The sequence below is a fragment of the Phragmites australis genome, chromosome 11 (genome assembly GCF_958298935.1).
Source record: "Phragmites australis chromosome 11, lpPhrAust1.1, whole genome shotgun sequence".
Lineage (NCBI taxonomy): Eukaryota > Viridiplantae > Streptophyta > Magnoliopsida > Poales > Poaceae > Phragmites > Phragmites australis.
The window spans coordinates 32,333,981-32,356,597 of NC_084931.1; the positions used below are offsets into that span (position 1 = coordinate 32,333,981).

General features: G+C 43.9%; 1 protein-coding gene across 2 annotated transcripts; it reads right to left on the bottom strand.

The window, feature by feature from the left end:
* Positions 1-18,031: 18,031 nt before the first annotated feature.
* LOC133885249 (auxin-responsive protein IAA19-like) lies at positions 18,032-22,067 on the bottom strand. Of its 2 annotated transcripts, none has more exons than XM_062324932.1 (5): positions 21,556-22,067; positions 20,835-21,064; positions 20,083-20,233; positions 19,335-19,396; positions 18,032-18,517 (listed from the first exon to the last, which is right to left on the bottom strand). In XM_062324932.1, exons 1-5 carry the CDS (start codon positions 21,909-21,911, stop codon positions 18,480-18,482), a joined length of 837 nt encoding a protein of 278 aa, XP_062180916.1. In that variant the 5' UTR covers positions 21,912-22,067; the 3' UTR covers positions 18,032-18,479. The 2 variants fall into 2 exon arrangements, with proteins under 2 accessions (XP_062180916.1, XP_062180917.1); XM_062324933.1 differs by having other exon boundaries at positions 20,083-20,224; positions 21,556-22,064.
* Positions 22,068-22,617: the final 550 nt, after the last annotated feature.

Genomic DNA, 22,617 nt, shown 5'->3' on the forward strand with positions numbered 1-22,617 from the left:
GGGTACCATATGGGGCAAGCATCCCCATGCATGGCATGTGCGGCTCCGTCCCTGCGAACCTTGCCTGCCCTTTCTCCTTCCCGCTGATTGGTGCGTGTGCGAGTGCTTCACTGGGGCTGAGATGTTACAACGAGGAGTGGGCGGCGCGTGTGGATTCTCGCCGTCTCAGACGCTGCTGCAGCGATAGCGATCCGTGCATGCACCGCGCGGGAATAACTGGCGCGCGGGGCCTAGGGGTCGCACGTTCCGGATCGGTTTATCCATCCATCGATCGGGCGCAGCAGTATTGGCGGGGAAGAAGAAGCTCCTTGCGTGACAGCGAAGGATCCCCTTATTTTACGTGCGCACAAGCCAATGAACGAGCAAGAACTGGCCATGTAGGATATAACTAGGCAGATAGGCGTCTTACGCCACGACCGTACATGTGATTGCATCATTAATATTTTTTTAAAACATTTACAGATCATAATATGAAAGTATAAAGAATGTTGCATGATACAATAATATAATGCTATATAGATAGCATCAAGTGCTAATATACACCGAATGTATTGGACGTCACTTTTAAGAAAGTAGGTAATATATGGTTATTGTAAAGTACACAGGCTCTGTACACGTAAGTACCATATGTTATCCAATTAAGATGAATGACACTACAATCACAATTAATGTTATAAGCTTTACTATCATGTGTTTAGTCAACATTCTATGGATATGTAATCACCGAAATTTTGCATAATTTTTGCAAATTATTGAAGTGGAGGCTTTTAAAAAATTGAATTGCAAAACAAATGAAAATAAATAATTTCAAGAAAGCAAAATAAAAGTGTATATTAAACTACAGTTATATTGAGATTTGAAGTATTACTGAGGTAATATATATTAGTTGCAAAAAATACATATCATAATGCAATTTATGATGATATGAGGGGTTTGGAATGCGTATTTTCATGATGTAAATACAACAAAACATAATTCACATATAGCCTGAGGACTAAACATAAAAACATATGTTTTATAGTTAATTTTAACAGATTGGCGTGTAATTTCTAGATCAATCGAGGGTATTTCTACAAAAACTTGTGCGCCAGGCTGTTATTGAGATCTTGACCTATGGTCGGTCCATCAGGCTCGGTCCATTTTATGACCTAATGGGCTCGCACATATAAGGGCGACAAGAGGGTGGGGTGGTGGTGGGATTAGGGTTAAGTTTCTCCCCCTCCCGCAGCCCCTCTGCATCCATCTATAGGGCTTGCCGCCACCTCTAGGGCTAGACGACACCGGCCATGGAGAGCACAACCGTCGACCAAGGGGGCCTTCGCCCCCTTTGGAGCCACCGAGGTGCTCCTTGAGGGCGGGGCACCGCCGCGGGTGATGCGAGGCACGATTGGGTGCCACCGGGAGGCTATCCGCCACAACTGCTGGTAATCGAGTCGTTCAAGAGGGTGAAGGCCGCCGGAGAGCAGTTGCCATTTGCGCCATGCGCCGGAGTTACCACCTTTTTGCACGGAGGGTCATCGCCAAGAAGGTACCAACCTCCGTCGCCATGAGGGTGCCGCCTGCAGAGGGCTGAACCGCTGGCCACCTCTGTGGAGGCCACCGATGCCCGTGTGAGAGGGCTGCCACTGGAGGGAGGGCCAGCCACCGTCGAGAGAGACCGCGACCGCCGGAGGTGGGTGCGGTACTATCATGCTAGGATTGTAAGAGACACCAGACGGTGTATGGCATTAAGGGGGATGACAACGTCCGTGATGATGATGATGGTGCTGCAGTCCGATGCAAGGCCGAGGAGGAAGCAGTTGGAGGATTGCCAAGTTCGAAAAGTTCAAGGAGTTTCAGAATAAAGCACAAAATCAACTTGACAATACAATTAAATTTCTATGATCTAATCGTAGAGGTGAATATTTGAGCTATGAGTTTGGTGATCATTTAAAGCAATGTAGAATTGTTCTACAGTTGACTCCGTCAGATACGTCTCAATGGAATGGGGTGTCCGAACAGAGGTACTGAACTTTGTTAGACATTATCCGGTCCATAACGAGCCAAACTGATCTTCCATTATCCTTCTAGGATATGTTCTAGAAACTCCTACATTCACTTTAAATAGAGTTCCATCTAAAGTTGTAGAGAAGACACCATATGGGATATGGACCAGGAAGTGTCCCAGGTTATATTTCCTTAAGATCTGGGGTTTTAAGGCCTATGTAGAACATTTTATGTCTATTAAACTCACTCTCAAATCAGATAAGTGCTTCTTTGTAAGGTATCATAGGAAAACTAAAGTATATTATTTCTATAACCAGAAAGAAGGCAAAATGTTTGTCGTCTGTAATGGTATTTTTTTAGAGAAAGAGTTTCTTTCAAAGAAAGTTAGTGGGAGTACGGTGCAACTTGAAGAGATTCGGGAACCATTAGAAAGTGATTCAACCCCTACGGAACCACAACGGGATGTTGCAGAATATGTTGTGGAGACACCAGCCCTACAACGGTCGGAAGGGTTAGTCGTGCACCTGAGAGGTTTATGTTCTCAACCACAGAACAACGCAACATACTATTGTTGGACAATGATGAACCTAAGACCTACTCGGAAGCGATGGTGGGACTGAACTCTGAGAGATAGCTTGGAGCCATGAGATCCGAGATAGAATCTATGCACGATAATCAAGTTTGGAACATGGTTGATCCACCTAATGGTGGGTTTTTAAGAAAAAGTTAGATGTTGATGGAAGTGTTCATATCTATAAGGCACGATTGGTGGCGAAATGTTTCATACAAATTCAACGAGTTGATTATGACAAAACATTTTCATCCGTCACAATACTAAAGTCTATCCAAATCATCCTAGCAATTGCCGTATATTATGACTATGAGATATGACAAATGAATGTCAAAATAGCTTTCCTCAATGGAAACTTAAGTGAGAATGTGTACATGACATAACCTGAAGGTTTTGTCGATCCAAAAAATACTATGAAGATATGCAAGCTGCAAAAGTCCATCTATAGACTAAAGCATGCTTCTCGGAGTTGGAATCATCGTTTTGATGAAGTGGTAAAAGTGTTTGGTTTCATCAAGAATGAAGAAGAGCATTGTGCTTAAAAAAGGCTAGTGGGAGCGCACTTGTGGTTTTAGTCTTATATGTATATGACATATTATTGATTGGGAGTGATATTACAATATTTAATGTTGTCAAATATTCGTTGCGAAAGAGTTCCTCAATAAAAGATCTTGGAGAGGCAGCATACATATTAGATATAAAGATCTATAGAGATAGGTCCAGAAGACTAATCAGATTAAACCATAGTACATACATTGACATGGTTTTGAAATGGTTCAATATGCAGGACTCCAAGAAAGATTTCTTGACAATGTCACATGGCATCACTCTCAGCAAGAGTCATTATCCTTTGGCACCTAATGAGCTCGAGAGAATGAGTGTGATACTATATGCTTTCGCTATCGGGTCTATCATGTATACCATGCTTTGTACACGGTCAGATGTTTCTTATACTCTAAGTGTTATAAGTAGATACCAATCAAACCTGAGTGAAGTTCACTAGGTAACAGTAAAGAATATCCTAAAGTACTTGAGAAGAACTATAGATATGTTCCTAGTCTACGGAGGTGAGGAGGAGCTCGTGGTAAATAGTTACACTAATGCTAGCTTCTAAACCGACAAGGACGATTTGAGATTGCAATCTGGTTTTGTATTTTGCCTCAATGGAGGAGCAATAAGTTGGAAGAGTTTCAAGCAAGAAACAGTGACCAATTTCATGATGAAGGTTGAGTATATCGCAGCTTTTGAAGCTGCAAAGGAGGCTGTTTGAATTAGAAAGTTTGTTTCTGAACTTGGTGTGATGCCTAGTGCTTTAGTCCAATGGATCTCTATGTGATAATAGTGGAGCTATTGCATAAGCCAAGAAACCCAGGTCGCACTAGAAGTTCAAACATATACTGCAGCGCTATCGCATTATTCGAGAGATTTTAGATTGGGGTGGCGTAAAGATATGCAAGATGCACACAAATTTGAATATTTTTGATCCGTTGACAAAGCCTCTCCTGCTGCTCAAGCTTGAGGTGCACATGAGAGCTATGAGTATTATTTATCTATATGATTGACTCTAGTGCAAGTGGAAGATTGAAAGTGATATGCCCTAGAGGCAATCATAGAGATAATTGTATCACATCTATGTTTATATACTTTTGAATAATATGTTATTCCAAGAATGCCTATCATTTACGTTAATTGGTAAGTATGTGACTTGCTTGTGGAACTCTTTGTTTATATCATGATGCTATTCTAAATTGATTCCTGGTCACGTATCATTATGATGATTTATAAGACCATTACATGTATTAGTTGATGATAATATATCATAGGTATAGAGATATCAGATCAATAATGTGGATATTTATGTTAAAGAATATGATGTTGGATAGACCTACCTTGAGATACTGCTGGGATTGTTATTTGTAATATGTCATCAGTTGTTATCTCAGATTGTGTACCTAGAATGTGTAGAGATATACTTTAGGGCTACCAAACGCTATTTCGTAACTGGATAGTCGTAAAGGCAATTTTCGAGTTTGTCATGAAACATGTCATGGGGTGTGAGCGATTAAGAAGTAATTTGTCCCTCCTTGATAACGAGAGAGATATCTTTGGGCCCCTCGAGGTAGTTGGATTGAAAAAGTGTGTGGCCTTGCCAATATGATTAAAAAGTTAATCTTGATGAATCCACTACTTGATCGAGTGAATGATCGAGCTATCACAAGGGTGACACGTATCTTGCCTGAGCTTGACTATTATTGTGAGACGAAGGGATCGGTGTATGTGTATATCAAAGTTCAGCCGATATGATCTTTATGTATACTTGGAAATCAAGATGTCCTGCTAGGGACCGCTATTGACTTCGATTTGAAAAGGGTTTTCGAGTGATATCCATTTGTACATGAACCTAATAGGTCACATACTTAATGAGTTGGAACAAAACATTGGATTCGTATATGGGTTTGATTGGATTGTGATCTATGAGGTGCTAGAGTTCTAAAATACTTCCAACGTGGAAGCCCATTAGCGAGCTCTATATAAGAAGAGGCGTGGGGTGGGGCGTGTAGAGGTGAGCCATTTCGAAACCCTAGCCGTAACTCTCCACACGACCTCCTAAAACCCTAGTCCTACGCGTGGTGCTAGCATATCAGTGCTCGGTGATCTTGCTTAGTACTGTAGATACCATAGAGGCGTTGTTGCTATTGCGATATTGATCTTCTCGGTGTGAAGATTGTGACGCTTCTGTCCGGCTCGTCGAGGATCTACTCGGCTAGTCGACATACCTACTTGCTTGGTCAAGGAACTGGTCGAGAAGTATGACTACCTGTTCGGAGTTGGTTGAGGACGCGATAGACCTGCTTGAGGAACTGGTCGAGAAGCACGACCACTTGCTCGGAGTTGGTCGAGGAGCGTGACCACATACGGGCTGGTCGCAGATCTAGTTGAGAAGCTGCTCGAGGAGTTTGACGCGCACGACTCGCTGCACTGCGTGTCAAACGGTAATGATCTATGATATCCTACTTGCATGGTTTTCTAGGTAAATATGGTAGAAAATTTCTAGCATAGCTAACCCGTTCCCCAACAGTTTTTCTGTTAAAGATTGTCTATTGACGTACTTCCTTCCTCTGTTCTTTGCTGTGTGTCCTCGGTTGACCAATTGTCTCTCAATTCTTCATTCTTGGTGCTTGATGCTTAAGATAGATTAGACAATAGAGAGAAATCTATGCGATGTATGCAGTGAAGGAGGCTACACGAATTTTTGGGCTGGGGACTGGAGTCCATTGAGAGAGTCGCTGCATTTCTCTGGGCTTCACGTGAGGCGGGGGGTGGCGCCGAAGTCGAGACCCACCTATCATAGGCACGCTACAGGAGCTACAGTGACTCGATGCTTTGAGAGGCCATCGAGTCCTAACCCTTTATGATATAAGATATATGCCCAGAGATGCCATGAGTGGGAATAGGCGATTAAATGGGATGTGTCATGTATCCTGAAAGAGAAGTGGGTATCAAACAAGGGAAAGGCAACTCCGCAGCGTGGATACATGAGTTATTTCATCCGCCCATTTCTCGCAACCAATATTCATTCTATTAATTCATTAATTCTCTTATTCATCACATGATTTTTTCATATATTTTTTTAACATAAATCTTAATCTAAATAAACGATCTTAATAACTATACGATTCGTGGTCTAAAGATATTGTCCCTTCCCATGAAACAAGATAGGATACAGCCACAGCTCACGCCGCCGCTAGTGCATGTCCATCTTGATGTTTGATCTATCACATGGCTAAAGACACAATCAAAGGTGTCCTTGACGGACTTGTAAGAGAGTACTTCACTTCCGGGTAGACAGGCTAATTGAGAACACTATTGGTCCTTTTTTTTTTTCTCTATTGAATAACTAAAAACTACTCCCAATAATCAAACTCCAACTAAAAACTACTGCTAGAACTACAGTGGAGACATGTAGCATGATACCAAGCATATACGGGGACCATGCATACATGCACGGCACAGTTCATGTGTTCGTTTAAAGCCCGCCTCACTTGTCACAGTACATGCCTGAGTGTTCATTTAAGGGCATGGCCGGTACGGCGCATGTACGTGCGCGTGACATCCATAACTGCAAGTCTATTCTGCTGTCATGTATACACTCCATATACGTTGAAACGAGCTTGGATGGATCTGTTGATGCTCCAACGAAGCCCCGCCGCTGGGGCCATGCCGCTCACAAGCTCCGAGCAGAGAGACCCGCCGCGGGGCCACGCACCGGCATGGCACCGGCATGCATAGGACGGAGACGGAGACGGAGCCGTTGCGCGCAGGGAGGGCCCGGGGGCCATGTGCCCGGCCACTGGGGCTGTCCGCCTCCGTGGCGCTGCAAGTCATGGTGGGTGGCTGGCCGTGTTCCGTCCGCGCGCCCACCGATGGCATTGGCATGGCGCTCTAGCTGGTCCCTCCCTGCAGGCGCGCTGCAGCAGAACACGCACGCACATAGACACGTTCGCAGTCACACATGCACGCACACTTGCTGCGTGTGAGCCAGGAGATAGCACGTTAGCACATGAGTGACGCGACTGCATTCATGGCGTATGCTACGTTACCCGCGCGCCCATGCTCTCGATCGACCGGTTCTGGTTCCCGAAACCGCGCTCGCGTTTCGATCGGTTCTCGTTTCTTTCGCCGGGTTGAAAGATGCAGCTCGATCGGCTCGGATCGACGCTCGGTCTGGTCGTGGCGACGCCGCCCCGACCCATGTGTTGTCAAACTCGCGGTGGTCCTCCCGGCTGCCGTGCCGTGCCGATGGTCCCCTTGGGCCTGGTGATCCGGTCGCCACCAGGCTGCCGCAGTGCCCCACGCCTCATCAATTTCTCCCTCTCCCTCACCTTGGCGTCGTCCGTCCTGATCGAATCATGGAGGCAGCGCGCGCGTCCAGCTCCACTCGAGGACGGACTGCACGGCGGCCCGGTTAAATGACCGGGCAGGACGGACGGCTCGGCCGGCCGGTGCAATTTACTGCGTCACGTACGCACGAGCAGACGTGCAATTGCGCATGACAACGTTGATGCTGCAGAGAACTTCACAAGGGGGATCCCAACTCGGCTTTTAGCTTTTACAGTCGAGCTGCAGTTGTGTGGCAGCACTGTTCCTATTGCTGCGATGTGATTAACGCTTGTTCTCTTGCAGCTGCAGCCTTGCAGGCAAGCACGCAGTTTTGCTAGCTTCGAATCCTAGAACTTGTTCTCCGATCGGACCTACCATGGTAGCACAGGCATATGTTGGGAAATGGCAGCGGCAGCGACTGGGGTCTGTGATGGTACGTGACACAGTAGTGATCTGAAGTTGTTGCGATAGTTGGTAAGCGCAACGTTGCTGGAATACCGACCAGATCTCGCCAAGCGCCAGGCCGAGCATAACCCCTTGTCGGTGAATGCTTCTAATCTCTGATAGATTGGGAAAATAAACTATTTTCTCTGCCAATTTGAAGGGATTTGGTCTAGTGCATTTTTACTATGTTTTATACCATCTATAAATAAGAGATAGTATGAATTTAATCAGACCGTTCATATAATTAGATGTTTTTGTAATTATAAATATTTTTTTAACACCGATCTTGAGATCAACGGCAGCGCTAGCCTCCTGACCGGATCGAGCAAACCGTGCGGGAGTCAGCTGTGCTGAACGACCCCAAGACGTGGCTGACCGTAGCGCTGACGTACCAGGCCGGAGACGTGCCTGGACAGGTTCGAGAACACAACGACGGACGCGGCGGACAAGATGCGCAAGGCGCTAGTAAACACCTCGCAGGAGCTCATGGAGAACATCCTGGCTTCAGCCAGCGGCTGCTTGGGGACGACGGTGTGCCGGGGTGGATGTCGGACGCCAAGCGCCGGCTGCTACAGGCTTCCCCCCGGTGCGCCTGAGTTCAAGCCGAACGTGACGGTGGTGGTCGACATATAACAAAAATAGCCTATGAGATTATGATTGTGATTTTAGTAATTAATGATAACATATCAATGAGATTAATATGTTTGTCAAATACATGTTTTAGTAGATCTCATGAATGCAATTATGAAGAAGCCACCGCAGCCGAATTCAAGACTGAGTGAATTGGATGAGTTATAGACAAAATGACTATACCAGATGGTACGACGTTCAGGGATTGAACTCACCGGAGTATTTTGTCTAGAGTCAAAGTGAAGGTTGATGACTTCACTAAATAGTCCGGTACTCTGTATGTTGAACTCATCGGAATATTTATGCAGCAGAGTTACCTTAGGACAGAAAGATTTGAAGGCACGGGATAGTCCGATGATAAAGGGTATAAAGCACTAGACCATTTCTTGCAGAGATATTACCAAATGCTGAAGAATGAAGATCAATTGATTGGATTGTCCGACACTTGTATTGTATACACCGGAGTATTATCACCGGAGCTTTTCTACCAGAGAATGTGTCAGCTATTGAAGATTGAAGCTTAACTCACCGAATGTTCCTGCGGAGTATCTCCAACGGCTAGTGCCACCTGTCAAACGGCTAGCTACGAGTGAGGACAACTCCCAGATTGTCCGGTGTCCAAAGGAAACAACACAACGGACTATCCGATGTTAAGAAAAAAAATTGACCATTGGACGGCGGCTAATCCATGTGGTTGAGGCTATAAATACCCATCCAACTCGATCATTTGATAAGGTCTTAGTGTGGTGGAGTCCAAGAGAGCCATTAGATACTTGAGAAGACATCCAAGTCACCATAGTGCTTTCATCCAAGGCGATTAAGCATAGGATTAGTATGTGATTAGTGCGTATAGGCCAAGAGAGAGTGTTGCTAGGTGATAGCCGCTTAGAGAGTGGATCAAAAAGTGATCTTATCTTGTATCAAGATGTACATCGGCACTTTAGAGTCTTAGTGACTCGCTGGCCAGCTTTTTGACCCTCTGACTTGGTGTGGAGCAGCGATAAGATACGTGTATGGAGACGTAGAGGCCATTGCCTTGGTGGCTCAAGCTCTGAAGTGATTACGGCGGTAAGTGACCGGAAGAGAGACTAGTGATGAGACTGTGTCTTGGTGGATTGGTGGCTCAAAAGTCATGATCGAGTGCTGACCAGGAGCATATCCTTAGTAGAGCTCTAACGTGTATTAGGGATAACGTTTATGCCATCGATACCATAGGATAAAAATCTTTTGTGCTGAGTTTGCCCTCTCTACCATTTTTACGTTTCCGCATTTACATTCTTGCAATCTATCTTTGTGCATTTACCTTCCTAAGTAGTTTGCTAGGATTAGCTATAGGTTTAAAACCTTTTGAGTGGTAGAGTAGACATACTAGATAAATATAGAGCATATTTAGATAGAAATTGATATAAGTTTATCATGTGAAGTTTTGGAACCAGTTAGTTTTTAAGTGTCCTAATTCACCCCCTCATCTTAGGATATCATTGATCCCTCGCAATTGGTATCAAAGCCTCGTGCTCTTGACAAAGTTTAACTGCCTAGAGTTGTGACAGCCAAGGTTGGGATCGATATCCGCAGCGCTCCACATTTCGCCGGCACTAGTATCCCCCGATGAAAAATTCTAATAACATGTTATTTGCAAGACAAATGTCTAAATGTTTGGAGAGTCACCGAAGAAGGGATGGGATCACGTGTCACGAACAAGAAGAAGCAATTAGATGCATTGGCGAAGAATATCCTTTTAAATATTGATGCATCTAATCATATTTATTCTCTCACCAATGCACATGATATTCAGACTAGTCTCATTGAAATACATGAATGCACAAATGATGTGCGCAATAAAAAATATCATGTGCTAGTCACTAAGCTCAATGGTATCAAACAACTATCCCATGAAAATTCTAATAACATGTACTCATGTTTGAATATTCTTATCAATGAGATCAATGGGCTAGGTTTAACGTAAATTGACGACGATCAAGTGGTGAGAAGAATACTTCAAGCTATTCTTCCAAAGTACAAGTTAATAGTCTCCATCATCTACGATAACAACGACATTAAGAGAATGACTCCAATTCAAGTGCTCGACAAGATCACCACCCATAAGATGACCATGAACATGGGGGTGGAAGCCTCTTACTCATCCGACACCAAAAATCTTGCTCTCACAAGCAAGCAAGCATCATCCCCACACATGAAGGCAAAAATGAGGAGGTAAGAGCAAGAGTTAAGCTCAAGCGAAGATGATAAAAATTAAGATAAAGAGAGTGACAAGATGATCAAAGCACCTTGAGCGATGAAGAGATAGATTTCGAAATCGCCAAGCTTATATCTCAAGTGGAGAAGAATATCAAGTGGATCAAGGAGTGATCCTATCTTGTATTAAGAGGTACACCGGCATATTGAAGTCTTGGTGACTCGCTGGCAAGCTTGTTGACCCTCCGACTTGGTGTGGATCGACGATAAGATACGTGTACGGAGACACGGAGACCCTTGTCTTGGTAACTCAAGCTCCAAATTGATCATGGCGGCAAGCGACCGGAAGAGAGATTAGTGATGAGGCCTTATTTTGGTGGCTTGGCGGCTCATTCGGCTTGATGCCTTATCTTGGTGGCTCAAGGGTCATAACCGGGTGCCGATCGGGAGCATATCCTTGGTGGAGCTTCAACGTGGACTAGGGGTGTCGTTTACGTCATCAATATCATGGGATAAAAATTCCTTGTGCCAAGTTTACTCTCTTTACGATCTTTACGTTTCCGCATTTACATTCTTGCAATCTACCTTTGTGCTAGAGTAGTTTGCTAGGGTTGGTTATTGGTTTTAAACCTTTTGAGCGGTAGAGTAGACACACTAGATAAATCTAGATTATATTTAGATCGAAATTGATATAAGTTTGTCATATGAAGTTTTGGACCAAGTTAGTTTTTAAGTGTCCTAATTACCCTTCCCCCCTTAGGATATCACTGATCCCTCACACGACAACAGTGGTGAATATACTAATGTCGTCTAGAAGCGGTTGAATAGGCATTTCCTGAAAAATAAAACTTCGCAGTAGATTAATAGAATCCGGATACTCCAGGTTCAATCCGGATACTCCAGGTTCAATCTGGAACTTCCGGGTTCTCAAAGTTCCGAGCTCAACCCGGATAGTCCAGCTGGAACACAAAATTGAAAACTATGAACACCTATACAAGTCTAGTTGGTTCTAAATGTTACCACGAGTTCCAAAGATTTTCTAGAGGCTTTTTTTACCAAATACCTGCAACCGCAAACTCACAAACACGTAAGATCGGGGCAAATCGCCCAAAATACCAACTATAACAAGTATGAACTCATGAAAGCAAAGGAGACATAAATTTGTTTCCCGAAGTTTGGATCCAACGATCCTACGTCTCCGTTGAGGTGCTTACAAAGAGCCAGGTCTCTTTTAACCCTATTCCTCACCAAGTTACCACAAAGATCGAGCTTGTGTTTACTCAAGTATTCCTCTTCACTTGTAGAGACGAGGATGACCTTCACAAACTTTTCGGGGTACTCCACAAGCTTTAGGTGCTCTTCTGGTGACGCCTTACCATCTAGGTGCTCCAAGCTCTAAGAGTAACGAACGTGAATCAACGGCTTGATGATGAACTCAAGTGCTCAAGATTTGATTTTGGCTCACTTGCACTCAATCTCTTGCTCTCACGCTCAACTCTCAAATACTTTTGTAAGAATTAAAGCACTAGAGAAGTGGTGAGAACTATTGAAGGGCTATAAATGCTTTTGTCTCAGAGTAGTTCAATAACTAAAGGAAGGATGGGAGTGAAGGGGTATTTATACCCTTTCCCCCAAAACTAGCTATTACAGGTTTTTCTGGCCTAACCTAGATACTCCGAGTTTAACCTAGAACCTTCGGATTGGCACTTGAACGCGTAACCGAGAACTCCTGGCCGAAACTCTACTCAGAGGGTCTAGATGAAACACTAGAACCTGAAACATCCGGGTTAACCCGGAATCTCCAGAAAAATATTTAGACCTTAACTGAGCACCCCTGCTCAGAGCAAAATCCGGAGACTCTAGCAACTCGAAACATTCGAGTCAACCCAAAACATTCGGGTTGGCTTAAAAACCAATACTAGACACCCTTGCCGGAACTAAACTCGGAGATTCCGGTAACCTAGAGTATCTGGGTCAGACCAGAACATCCGGGTAGAGACAAAGACTTAAAACCTTTGGTTTATATGGGTATTTTAAGCACTGAGACATCTTTAAGACAATCTAAACGCATCCCTCTTTATAGTACGACATATCTATACTCAAATTCAAAGATAAAACGAATTGAAATCTATTAAGTGGCAACATGCCGCTTCTCCTTTTCTTTTGAGGGACGCCAACACCTTTTAACATCTTTAATAGAACTAATACATATTCATATTCTCATTAAACTCATTAGTCCCTTAATCATTTATAATTAACTTTTCAAAACCCACTTAGGAGACCTAGATGCACTTTCAAGCGGCGACTTCAAGATCATGAACGAGGCGCTGGGCCATGGTGCCACTCAAGATCACCGCCACATACATGATGTACGTCAAGGTCGGCACTAAAGATGGCCAAATGGGCCGTGCTTACTGGGCCGGCCCGAGGCACGGAACTGTAGGCACGGCCCAGGCACGGCCCGGCCCGAGCCGAGATGGGCCGGGCCGGCACGGCACGAGGCCACGAGCCGTGCCTGGGCCGAGCGCGGCACGGCGGGCCGGCACGGCACGGCCCGGCCGAGTCGGGCCGGCACGGGCACGGCACGGCCCGGCTCAGGCACGGCTGGCCCAGGAGGCACGGCCGGGCCGGGCCGGCACGGCACGCGGCGGCCCATCACGGCACGGCCGGCCCGGCACGGCACGGCCCACCGTGCCGACTCGGCACGCGGCGGCCCACCGCGGGGGGCACGGCCCGGCCAGCACGTGGGGCACGATGGGCCGGCGGGGGCACGCGGGTTAACTGGTTAAACGGGCCGGGAACGGCCCGTTTAACCCGTTAACCCGATATTTTTGTATTTTATAGCCGTTTTGTGACCGTTTGAGCTCCAAAAAATTTGAAAAAAATTGCAAAAATCACCATTTTTCACCTATAAATAGAGGAGCACCTTGCCCTTCCATTCCACACCAGCAACACCATTTTCTCTCTTGTTTCCTCCTCTCATTCTTGTCTCAAAGTTCGTGAGAATTAGCGATAATTTGGCAAAACTAGTTTGAATTGTTGCAAAAAAATCCGAGCAATTCCAAAATCGTCATCCTGCTGATTTGCTATCTTGAAGTTGAAGAAATCTTGGTGATTTTTTTGCATCGTTGTTGAGTCTTATTTTATTATTTGATTATTTCTAACTCTGAATATTTGCAATTTTTGTAGTGTCATTCGACATTGATCATGAATGCCGGTGATCATGATACATCCATAGATCATGATTTTTTTCTCCAAGGACTCACAGGGGACTACGGCCCCTTTGATACTAGTGCTGCAGGTGATGATGGACCCGACGGTGAACCTCCGGTTGGTTCACATCCAGATCCAGGTGATGCAGCAAGAGTGCCATCGTCAGGCTCTACAAGTGCGCACACATTAGCAAGCAGCGGGTCTAAAAGATCAAGAGTCGGTACTTCCGAAGTTTGGCAAGACTTTGAAAGGATCTACAAAGAGAAAGATGGGGTAAGTGTTAGGTATGCTAAGTGTTATATTTGTAAAAATGAATTATCTGCAAAGCCCTCGGGTGGAACGGGGCACTTGAAGAGGCACGCCATAAGTTGCAAGCGAAAGAGTGGAGCAGCCATGAAGCAGACGGTGTTGCAGTACAACCCCGACGGCTCTGTTCATCATTGGGAGTATGACTCTGCCAATGCTCGAAAAGAGCTATGTCGCTTCATTGCAAGAGCGGATCTACCACTCAATATCGGTGAGTCTGCTGCATTTGAAGATTACATTAAGCAAGCTCATAATCCTAGGTTCACGCATGTTTCTAGACAGACAACTAGTAGGGATATGGTAAAATACTACAATACGTGTCGTAGCAAACTTAAAGAAATGTTGCAAACATGTACATTTTCAGTTGCTTTGACCTCGGACATATGGGCAGGTAGGGCTAGAGAGGATTATCTTAGTGTGGTTGCTCATTTTGTTAATAATGATTGGGAATTAGAAAAGAGAATAATAGGTTTTCGCTTGATTGACAACGCGCATACCGGTGAAAATATTGCTGAAAAAATATCTCAAGTAGTTGCAGACTTTGGCCTCACGAATAAAATATTTTCTATCACTTTAGATAATGCCGGTGCAAATTCTAGAGCAATGGATATTCTTACTCCGTTGTTTAGTACTTATGCTGAATCTTTCTTGTTACATCAACGTTGTGCTTGTCATATTATCAATCTTATAGTAAAATCCGGTTTGAAGAGGTTATCGCGATACTTAGAAGATTTTCGTACTGCAATATCTTTTGTGAACTCTTCTAACCAACGAATTGCAGCATATAAACAGTATTGTGTTGCAATGGGTGTGCGTCCACGTAAGTTTGCTCTGGACATGCCGGTGAGATGGAACTCTACTTTCTTGATGCTTAAAAATATTATACCATATAAGAGCACATTTGGTGTGTTTATTCATACACATTACCATCAGCATGGGGGTCAAACTTTACTCACGGAAGCGCATTGGTATGTTGCTGAAAGGATACTGGAGTTTCTTGAATTTTTTTATGATTCAACTGTGAGTTTATCAGGAGTTTATTATCCAACATCTTGTTTAGTAGTGCATAATATTGTTGAAATTGCTACTCATTTAAACAACTATGAAAATGACAATCTTTTAAGAGATTGTGTAGTTCCTATGAAATCTAAATTCTTAAAGTATTGGAAAGAAATTCCTTTGTTATACGCTTTTGCCTTTATTTTAGATCCTAGAGCTAAAATTGCAGCTTTCTGTAGAGTTCTCGCAATTCTAGGTGATGCTCTTGGCCATGATTATTCTAATTATTATACTAATGTTCGTTCTAAGTTATTCGAAGTTTATAGTAAATATGAAACAAAGTATGGCGGAGTTCGCCTGCAACGACCTCCACTAGCACCCACAACAAGTAAGAAGACGACAATGTGGGGGAAAATATTTGGTGCAGGTTCTTCATCAAGAAGTTCAGACTCTTCGTCACGATCGTCTACGGGCACCGGAATTCCAACATCCGGAGGGGAGCTAACTACCTTCATCGACAGTGACGTTATCAGCCACAAACAAGAAAACTTCAACATACTGCAATGGTGGCATGAGCACAAGACGAATTATCCAGTCCTTTCACTGTTAGCGCGAGATTTGTTAACGGTTCATGTATCTACAGTTTCTTCTGAGGCTACCTTCAGTCTTACAGGAAGGATAATCGAAGAGAGAAGAACAAATCTGTCAAGTGAGATGGTTGAAATACTCACCATAGTAAAGGATTAGGAACAAGCTGAAGCACGAATGCAACACACTGCAGAAAATACTGAGCTTGAAGAATCATTCCAAAATTTGTATCTAGATGCTGATGAGAACGTGTAATTTTAAATTTTCTGAGCTATGTTGTATTCTTTTTTCCTTTGCTAGAAAGGTTTTTAATGAGGCAACCTATCAATAAAGCTCATTTTTAGAATTAATCATGTGCCCCTATTATTTCTAAGTTTTTTTATTCATGTTTTTTGTTTATTTTTTTAAAATACCCCCCGCGGCCCCACCCCCACCTACCTCTCCTCTCATCCCTATAAATAACATCTACTCCATCTCAAACTCCACCCTGCCCACCCATCTCTCTTTTCCTATTTGCTAGCCAAGTATCCAGTATTCACTTCACATCAAGAAACTAATTCCATATTTCAATTCATGGATCAAGGCGCCGAGAACTCAGGTGCATGGTCCCAAGTGTGGCAACATTTTGAAAAGGTCTTCAAAGAAATTAACGGGGAACAGGTAAGATTTGCTAAGTGTAATATATGCAGTATAGAAATAGGTGCCAGATCTTCACATGGAACGGGACACTTGAGGAAGCATATGAAAAATTGCAAGCAAAATTCTGGGGTTTCTAATGAAACCATGTAATTTTCGGAGCATAATCATTGGTTGTACTCTTTTTTCCTTCTAGTAGAAAGGTTTTTAACGAGGCAACCAATCAATAAAGATGTTATGTATTTATTTTCCATATTTTTTATTGTTTTTTGGATTTTTTTAGCTATTATTTTTGATTTTTTTCTATTTTTTTGAGTGCTGACGGGCCCAACGTGCCTCCACCGTGCCGGCCGGGCCCGTCGTGCCTTCCCGTGCCGGCCGGGCCCGTCGTGCCTTCCCGTGCCGACCTGGCCCGTCGTGCCTCCACCGTGCCGATCGGGCCCGTCGTGCCAAACGGGCCTATCGTGCCTCCACCGTGCCGAACGGGCCCATCGTGCCGGCCGGGCCCATCGTGCCGACCGTGCCGTGGGCCGGCCCGGCACGGCACAGTGACAGTTGGGCCGTGCCGTGGGCCGACGGCTCGGCACGCGGGCCGGTACGGCACGGCCCGTAACAGTAAATGGGCCAATCGGGCCGTGCCGAGATGGGCCCGTGCCGGGCCGGCCCGATTGGCCCATTTGGCCATCTTTGGTCGGCACATGCAAGGAGTACATGTTGATGGCCCGGGACGTGACAAACCTGATGATGATCGATGACGATGCCACCGACAATCATCACGGGCAACAAGAGCTTCATGCTCAACATCACGACCAAGGACACTACGGCCATGGAGGCAATCTGGAACGAGTTCTTTATGCGTGGTATCGGCGTGGAGAATACAGTGGGAGCCAACCACCAGGCCATGGCGCTGCACATGCAAAGCAACATGTCGGCTTTCTACGAGTGCCAGTTCAGCGTTAAGAGAAGGTGATGTTCACAACGGCTTCAAGTTACTTGTTGTTACTTACATGCCATTTCTTCCTAAAAATATCTATACTTTTCCAATATATTACCTCTAAATAATAAATAGTATTCTAACCGACTTAAACTATCCAATTAAAAAATAGATGAACCAAATTACTTTGAGAGCACCATAAAATTTCTCACGGTCTAATCCGTCAACCCAAACAACCTATCCTCAGACAGTACACGCTTCCGATTCCGAACAACATGGCTCATATCTATCTTTCAGAAGATCACCACGGTTGGTGTGTTCTGCTGAAGTTCGCAACTACATTCAGCTCAAGTTTGGTCTTCATTGGCCGTGCCCTAAGCCGGGGCCATACGGCCGTAACAAAAATTTGTAACTTCAGAAGTGTAGACGTGGGGGAAACGGCCTTGAAGCACCAAAAGGATAGTTCGAGTTCAGCTGAAAACGGAGAAGAATAGCCGCCTTCAAAAATTGAAAAAAACAACAATATGGCAGGGTCATTGGAACCCCATATCCAGCATAGAAGTGCAGATGAATGTAACATCTCAAATCTATTATCAGATAAACAACAATATGGCGGGGTCATTGTAACTCCAAATCCACCATAGAAGTGCAGATGAATGTAACATCTCAATCTATTATCAGGTAAGATATCAGAGTTGAGTTTTTCGGGCTGAATAATTAGCTTGACTTCCAGATACGACACGTCAAGAATTCTTATGTGACAAAATGGACATTTTTAAAAAAAAACTTCTACAATATGAAGTACAGACTTCTGAATATATAAGCAAACTGATGAAAGTATCATAGAGGAAGCGGTAGACTACCGGGTTCGATCTTTCACAGATAAAAGCGACAATCTACAATGACACATGACAACCTCATGGGCAAAATGGGCGTCTTACAGTAGGCCACAGATCTCACTGCACATGTAAGAAAATTTAACAGAAGCACTTAGATTAACCATCGCACCCTTCAGCACCATCTCATAATTATTCTCAGTCTGTTCTTTCGTGGTTCTGATGTAGTGAAGTCAGCCAGGACACTTATTTTGTGGTTCTATTTGTTCCGGCCTGTCTGTTCTAGTGATCTTGGAGCTGCACGGAGATTGGATATACTTCAGAAGAAATCAACAAATCGTAATGAAGCTGATGCATATGTTAACTGCTAATTACAGTCAAACGAAAGAGCACCAAATGTTCACTAATGTCAGATATTAACGGAGGATGACGATCCAAGATACCTTAAATTTTTCTAAAAATGTTTCAAGATACTTCGTTCTAGTATACCCTGAGTTGGTCTCATATGTCACGAGTAGCATTTTTCTCACAATAAGGACTAGTTCAACCTCAGCCAAGTCATAGATGACAACTACAATAATAGTATCGTACACTGTAGTTCACTCTAGCCAAGTCATAGATGACAACTACAATAATAGTATCGTATACTGTAGTTCAGTCTAGCCAGAGATTTATGTTCTACCCAGTCAAATGAACAGTTCGTGCTGGAATTTGATGTATCGCATGGCAAAGGACCGGTAGTTTCAGTGCACCACATTTTTCCAAAGATCAACGAGGTCAGATTGCAAGTCTGATCACCCAGACTTTTCCCACGTGCATAAGTCTTAACACATTTTTAAAAAAAAACGTGTCTTAACATTAATACTCAAGCTATATTCAAATGCATAGTTTAGTTTACCGAACAAGACCATATTCAAATGCATAGTTTAGTTTATTTGAAGTTACCACAAGGACAGGTGATAGTGATCAGCATCTAACATAAAACGAAATCCAAGATAAACAAAATCATAGCAAAAAAGGATATATTAGATTATGAGTAAGATTTAATTTGTCTAACAAAGCCTTTAACAGTCAAAGATGGAAAAGCAGAATAGATGCTAGTGTAGATACGTACCCATGCCAGCAGCGTCAGAACCTCTCATGATTCTCAGTTTCCGACAACTAGTGGTAAACAAGCTGCAAAATGGAGCAAAGACAGTAAGCATACATAAATATAGTAATCTTCAGAAATAACATGTAGATGTATAGCTACTGAAGCAATGCAAAGGAAAAGGAAAACACAAACAATTCATAGGTCAGGACTCAGGATTTGCGAACAAAGTGTGCATCGAAAAAAGGAAATGAACTGAAAAACAGTAAATTAGTCTCTTCAAGCTGACAAATGAAATTTTCAGGAGACATTTTTCACGGAAGACGTACAGTTGTACATCTTTAGGAAAATCGATAGTTGTATAGTGCATGTATTTTTCTCTTACAAAGGTGATATGAGAAAATCACACATTATCCAAATATAATCTCTATGATCCAAAAGAAGTGCAAAATTGAACTTTGCAGAGAAGTTAGTAAACTCAAATAGAATAGACCACTTTGCAAACGAGTGAATCTAAACATTTGATCAAATTACATGGTCTTCACTAAATATTTTTATCACCTTTTTAGTAGCCACCAAAACTCATCTTGGATACATCAACTAATTGGAGGACTAGTCTAGACTGCTGTAGCAAAGTTATATTGACTTCCATTGCTTTAAGGATCTCGGAGTCTTAAGTCCTAACTACAGTTGCTTAAAAAGAAAATGAATATTATAGTTTGGACAACAAAGCTGAATGGATATCTCAAACCACACAAAGTTTGAAACTCACTCCCATGGCAGATCACCAACGAGCATCCAGTCAGCCTCTTTGTCTTCATAAGTAAGGACATATTCTTGGTCCTGAAGGGCATCAGCCCTAGAACCATCAGTAAGCATCTTTCTTCTTGATGGCTTGCACGGACTACTTTTACCTGTAATGCCTCATGTTTAAACATATGTGTTTCTTTTAGATAAATCTATATTGTACAGAGCAATAGAAATCTTGGTTCTAAGTAGGGCTAGAGACGTTTCATGTATGTAGACACAGATGCTAATTTTATTGACACAATGTTAAATACTGTTTAAGTTCACAGAAACAGTCCAGTCAATTCTAAAACATGTGTAATATGAAATGTTTCCTTTTGCTCCCATCCCTAGAGGAATTGATAATGATCTTTACTGCCGCTTTCCTTTTGTTTGCTATACTGTGTAGGAGGAGAACATTATTGGCAACTTCGCTTAATTTCCTTTTACTTTTCATGATGCACACAATCCTGGTCGATATTTATTTGATGATGCACATGTTGATCATTGACAGGTCAAAATAGAATAGAGCCCACTATTCAGCTATTGCAAACTACTAGTCACTCTTTTCCTTTGAAAAAGGACATTCTACCTAGCTCTTGTAAATACATATTAGTTGTCCTCCTAACTCTACATGTACTGGTGAAATATCAAGTAATTGCATCGATATAATAGGCACTTTAAAACCACATATTGAAAATTGTCACAGAATAACTAACAGAAAACAGCAGCACTCACCAGTGATGAAGCAACTGAACATCTTCTCAAGACCAAGTGACAGATCCTCGTAGCTCGAATAAGTCTTGAGGTCCACCTTCCTAAGGTATGGTGCTCCATCCATGCTGACCTTAACATAGCAACATCCTGCCTCATTTCGACCTTCATCTTCTCCCTTGGTCTTTGTGGCACTCGCAGCCAACATATTCTTCCGGTAGCTCCGAACAGGCGGCCATCCAACAACTTGCGCCCTAGAACATAACACTCCCAACTATAAGTCCACACCATACCAAACATCATGAAAGAGTTCTTTTTTAACAAGCCTACATGACCTGGACTCGAGCTGATTCTATCTCAAACTACTTAAAGCTTCTGTGACAATACCAGCACACGTCACACGTGTAAAATAAAGAGAAGCAGCAAGCAGTCGATACTTAGAACTTGGAACATCCGTTTATAAGTGGTGATTTTAGCAGGAATTTTGCTCTTCTGTGTCACTGTGTGCTTAGGTTTTAAAAAAATTGCTTTACTAATTCTATGTCTGTTGGCACTTGCCAGCCGCAATCAAGCATCACCGGTACTGTTGTTACAATCTCAATGAACCATCATCACATACCGATCTACAAATCCTCCGACAGCAAAAAGACCCGACTTGACCTATATGACGAGCTAGTAGCTGTCTAAAATCGAATCACCCTAACTCAAAAATCGAAATGGATTAACTGCAGCAGCACCCACTTACTTGGCATCCCGCGGAGCTCCGGCAGCGGCTTCCGCCATCCCCTTCTCCTCCCCCCTCACGCCCCCAGCATCGTCGTCAGTAGCAGCATCCCGTTTCGCGGATCGGTCGACGGAGTCGGCGAACCCGCGCTTGGCGCCGCCCCTGGGAGGCGCAGGCGCGGGGCCGAGGGTGAGCGCGGCGTCGACGTGCTCCGCGTCCGCGCGGCGGCCGGGGGAGTCCGACCCCGGGAGCCCGAGCCGGAGCGCGAGGTGCGGCCCCGCCGCCTCGCCGGAGGAGGAGGACGACGACGAGCAGGACGAGGAGGCGGCGGCGGCGCCGAGGCCGATGTAATCGCGCGCCTCGAGGGGCGGCGTCATCGGAACTGCAACCGGAGGCGGGGGCGGCGAGAGATCGAGCTGAGAGATGGCAACGAGGAGAAGAGAGGGCCGGACTCTTTTTGTTCGTTCGTTTGGAGAGGAGGAGGTGCCTCGTTAAAGAAGAGGGCTGGGCGTCTGACAGCGAGAAGTGGCCGACCGGCCGAGAGCGAGCGCTTTCTATTCTGTTCCCCGCTTTTCGGGCCGTGTGGTTTCCCGCGTGCGCGTAGTGATTTCGGGCATGAGGGGCAGCCGGGTAGGATGGATGGGGATGCGAATACGTGTGCACCACCACCTGCTGTAACGACCGTTTGACCCCTGCTCTATTGGGCTATTGGCAAGTAGGGCAGCTCTAGCAGGGGTCCTCAAAGCACTACGCTCACATCACTGTTATCTTTTTGCCGATCGCAAGCATCTCCGGCAGCTCCAGTTTACTAGTACTACACGGATAAAAGAGACTCTCCTTTTAGAAACAGTAGACATATTTTTTAAAAGTTAAATTTTATATATTTTAACTAATATTTAATCAAATTATAAAAATATCTAAGTATATAAAAGTTATACAATCAGGTTCATAATTCAAAATGACTTCATACTACATAGGTTTTGTAGCTATAGATGATATATTTTACGAGAAAATATTAGTTAAAATTCAACTTCGAAGACCGAGAAAAAAATACATCTACTATTTCTGAATGGAGGGAGTATA